General features: G+C 39.8%; 2 protein-coding genes across 2 annotated transcripts in view; both read left to right on the top strand.

Moving 5' to 3' along the window:
- Positions 1-1,559, top strand: part of LOC107558140 (rho GTPase-activating protein 40-like) — a 19,977-nt gene extending 18,418 nt beyond the window's left edge. The window contains exon 12 of the mRNA XM_016241764.1: positions 1,299-1,559. Within this exon, the coding sequence (XP_016097250.1) occupies positions 1,299-1,559 (261 nt within the window). The remainder of the gene's footprint in view (positions 1-1,298) is intronic.
- Positions 1,560-2,622: 1,063 nt separating this feature from the next.
- The window catches only part of LOC107558159 (rho GTPase-activating protein 28-like), a 2,117-nt gene continuing 1,859 nt past the window's right edge, over positions 2,623-2,880 (top strand). Inside the window, exon 1 of the mRNA XM_016241781.1 lies at positions 2,623-2,762. Within this exon, the coding sequence (XP_016097267.1) occupies positions 2,662-2,762 (101 nt within the window). The 5' untranslated portion in view covers positions 2,623-2,661. The remainder of the gene's footprint in view (positions 2,763-2,880) is intronic.

Here is a 2,880-nt window from a genome sequence, read left to right as displayed (position 1 = left end):
CTCACACACTCTCTCACACACACACACTCACACACACACACACACACACCTAACCCTAACCCGGAGTCGGTCTACCTCAGGGTTCAATGTGTGGACCGCGAGAGCATGTCAGGGGAGGTAGAATAATAATTAATTATTGACTACTAATTTGAATCAGTACTTTATAACGAAAACAATACCTTAAAAAGGAAAAGAAGCAGGCTTTTACGAGTACATCATTTTAAAAGTCCCAGGATGCAGTAAGTGAATTCAAAGAGAATTCAAAACAGCGCTAATGCAGAGAAAACACGGCCGATTTATTCAGAGATTGCGGAGAGAACGGTGACTTGCATCCAGATGTTGGTAAATTATTCTTTTCAGCGTGTATTTGACTGAAGGTGTTTTAGATTGTGCTGTGGTCAGAGGTTTAGTGATTCTGAATACATCCATATGCAGTCAGGTCAATGCAGGCGGTTTAGTGGTCTTTGGCGTCTCCCTGTGGTCCTGTTTGGTATCGCAGCTTGACTTGTGCTAATTTGTATTGAAAACTGATTTAAATATTGATTAATTGATTGTATACATAGATTGTGAATTATCAAAAAGTACTTATAAATAAACAAATGGGGGACTTTTTTCCCACTTCAAGCACTGCCTAAAATCAAGGCGAGATTAAAACCAAATACTAGCTATGTTTCCATCACCCTCGTTTTATTCACATTTTGAAGTATCGCATCAGAAACGAGTGAATTTCGAAAAGAAATCCCTTAATTCGCAAAAAAGTTTTTACGTTCGCTTGAGGTGGTTTTTGACTTGTGCGAAAAAGGGTTAATGTGAATAATGGGAGATGGAAATGCATTTTGCGAATAAATCCCGCATGAGCATTCAAAAAAGTAATGTGACTTTGCGCTATGGGACGGGATAACCCGACTAACCAGTGGACCGATTTTGTTGCACAGCATCTGAAATGTTGTTTTGGTCGTTCTGAAATGCCCGAGCAAAGTCTGTCATCAAAGTATTTCTGTATAATTGTCTACCACGACTGCGTTCCCAAACAGCTGACATTCACCTCCGAAAGCATTGACAGTATTTATTGTGTTTCGTCTGCTCATTCGAAGCGCAAGTAATTTATTATATTTGAGAATTATTATATTCAGTGGCTTTAGTGATATTTAGTGCCAGTTTATCAGGAAGTGACGATTTTGTTCTCTCTGACTCGTTGGATGGAAACGGTGCTTAATTCATGAATTCCCAATTTTCCACACAAGTTAAATTCGCCACTTAGGATGGAAACCTTGAAGTGTGAATGCATGTTTTTCCAGGCGCTGCTGGAGTTCCTCAGTAAGGTGGTCCTAAGCGAGAGGCGTAACCGCATGAACCTGTGGGCCGTCTCCACCATCATGGCTCCAAACCTCTTCTTGCACAAAGCTGTTCCCAGTAAACTAGCAGTGGACGGTCCAGAGAAGGGTCAGGCGGAGCGGGCGGCCGACATCATGAGACTCCTCATCCGCTACCAGGACCTGCTGTGGACGGTAAAGAGCTGGAGAAACTCACTTCTCCCCAAAGTGTTCAAGAGTGTTTGATCTGCTCTTCTGCAGGGGGCGTATTACAGAAGTTTCTTATCTTAGGTATTAACTTAAAGAGGTGATGACATGAGAAATCAAATATGTGACTTAGTATTTGATTTTTTACATTCAGAATATTTTTCTATATGACATTCCTGTAGAAATGTAGAAAAAGTATTTTTCTTTTTTGTACTGTGCTGGGTTTTGCAATTTTGAAATTTTGTGCAAATTGGCTTGTGTAGTACATAAAGTTTTGGTGGCGTTTGTGTCGGAAGTGAGAAAAGAATTCATGTAATTTGACAGATGTGGTCAGTGAATGCATTTTGTGCCAAAGCAATGATAAATGATCCACAGTTTAGCCCACAGACACTGATGTTGTGCTCGCTGTGTGAAGAGTTGCGACTGTTAAGCATCTGTTAAATGAGTAAATGCTAATGAAGATGGAATTAGGAGGGAAAGAGAGACGGGCGACAGAGCGTGAGAGGATGAGGAGATGATGGGATGATCGCTTCAGAGGCTTTAGTCTCAGGAACAGAGATCACGAGACACGCCTACAGGACCTGACAGAACACACGAAGTGCACAAAAGCTCATACTCAACCATAGTGTCCATAACATCTCTGATGAATCTAGAAACAAAATCATTGTTTAAGACAGACACTTATGATGGACAGGAACCTGGAGACATTTTGCCAAATTTACAATTTTAAACACATTTTCATTTGAATTTAAACAATTTTTAAGAAAATGTTACAAACTTACGTACACTGTAACATTATTTTCATGGCAGTTACCTCGCAAATTCTCATTCCCCTAAAAATAAGCTTTGTTCACTTATATTTAATTTGAAAATATTATATTATAAAATATCTATAATCATAGTATATAATAAGAATCTATTAGTTTTCTCTTTTTTTTTTTTTTTGATTTTGAGGTGAAATGTGGCGTGATCTACACTTTTTTTGGCTAATGATCTTTGACTCAGATTGATCAGTTATTGATCAATTCTTTTCTTCTCTCGTGTGTGTGCGTGTGTGTGTGCGTGTGTGTGTGTGTGTGTGTGTGTGTGTGATCAACAGTGTCGTACTGTAAAGATCCAGCTGGCTGATGTGAGTTTCTCGATGGAGTTTCGTCTCACTATTAATTCTCGTGCATCAGACCTGATGTCACAGTTTTATAAAGAACTACACACCTCTGACAACAGCAGGGGACTCCTGAAACGGTATGAACACACACTCACACACACACACTCACGCACACACACGCATGCACACACACACACACACACTCACACACACACACACTAACACACTCACAAACACAAAAACACACACAACAAC

This window comes from Sinocyclocheilus grahami, unplaced genomic scaffold (genome assembly GCF_001515645.1).
Source record: "Sinocyclocheilus grahami isolate Dianchi unplaced genomic scaffold, SAMN03320097.WGS_v1.1 scaffold633.1, whole genome shotgun sequence".
NCBI classification, from domain to species: domain Eukaryota; kingdom Metazoa; phylum Chordata; class Actinopteri; order Cypriniformes; family Cyprinidae; genus Sinocyclocheilus; species Sinocyclocheilus grahami.
This window is presented reverse-complemented; position numbering and strand designations above follow the sequence as displayed.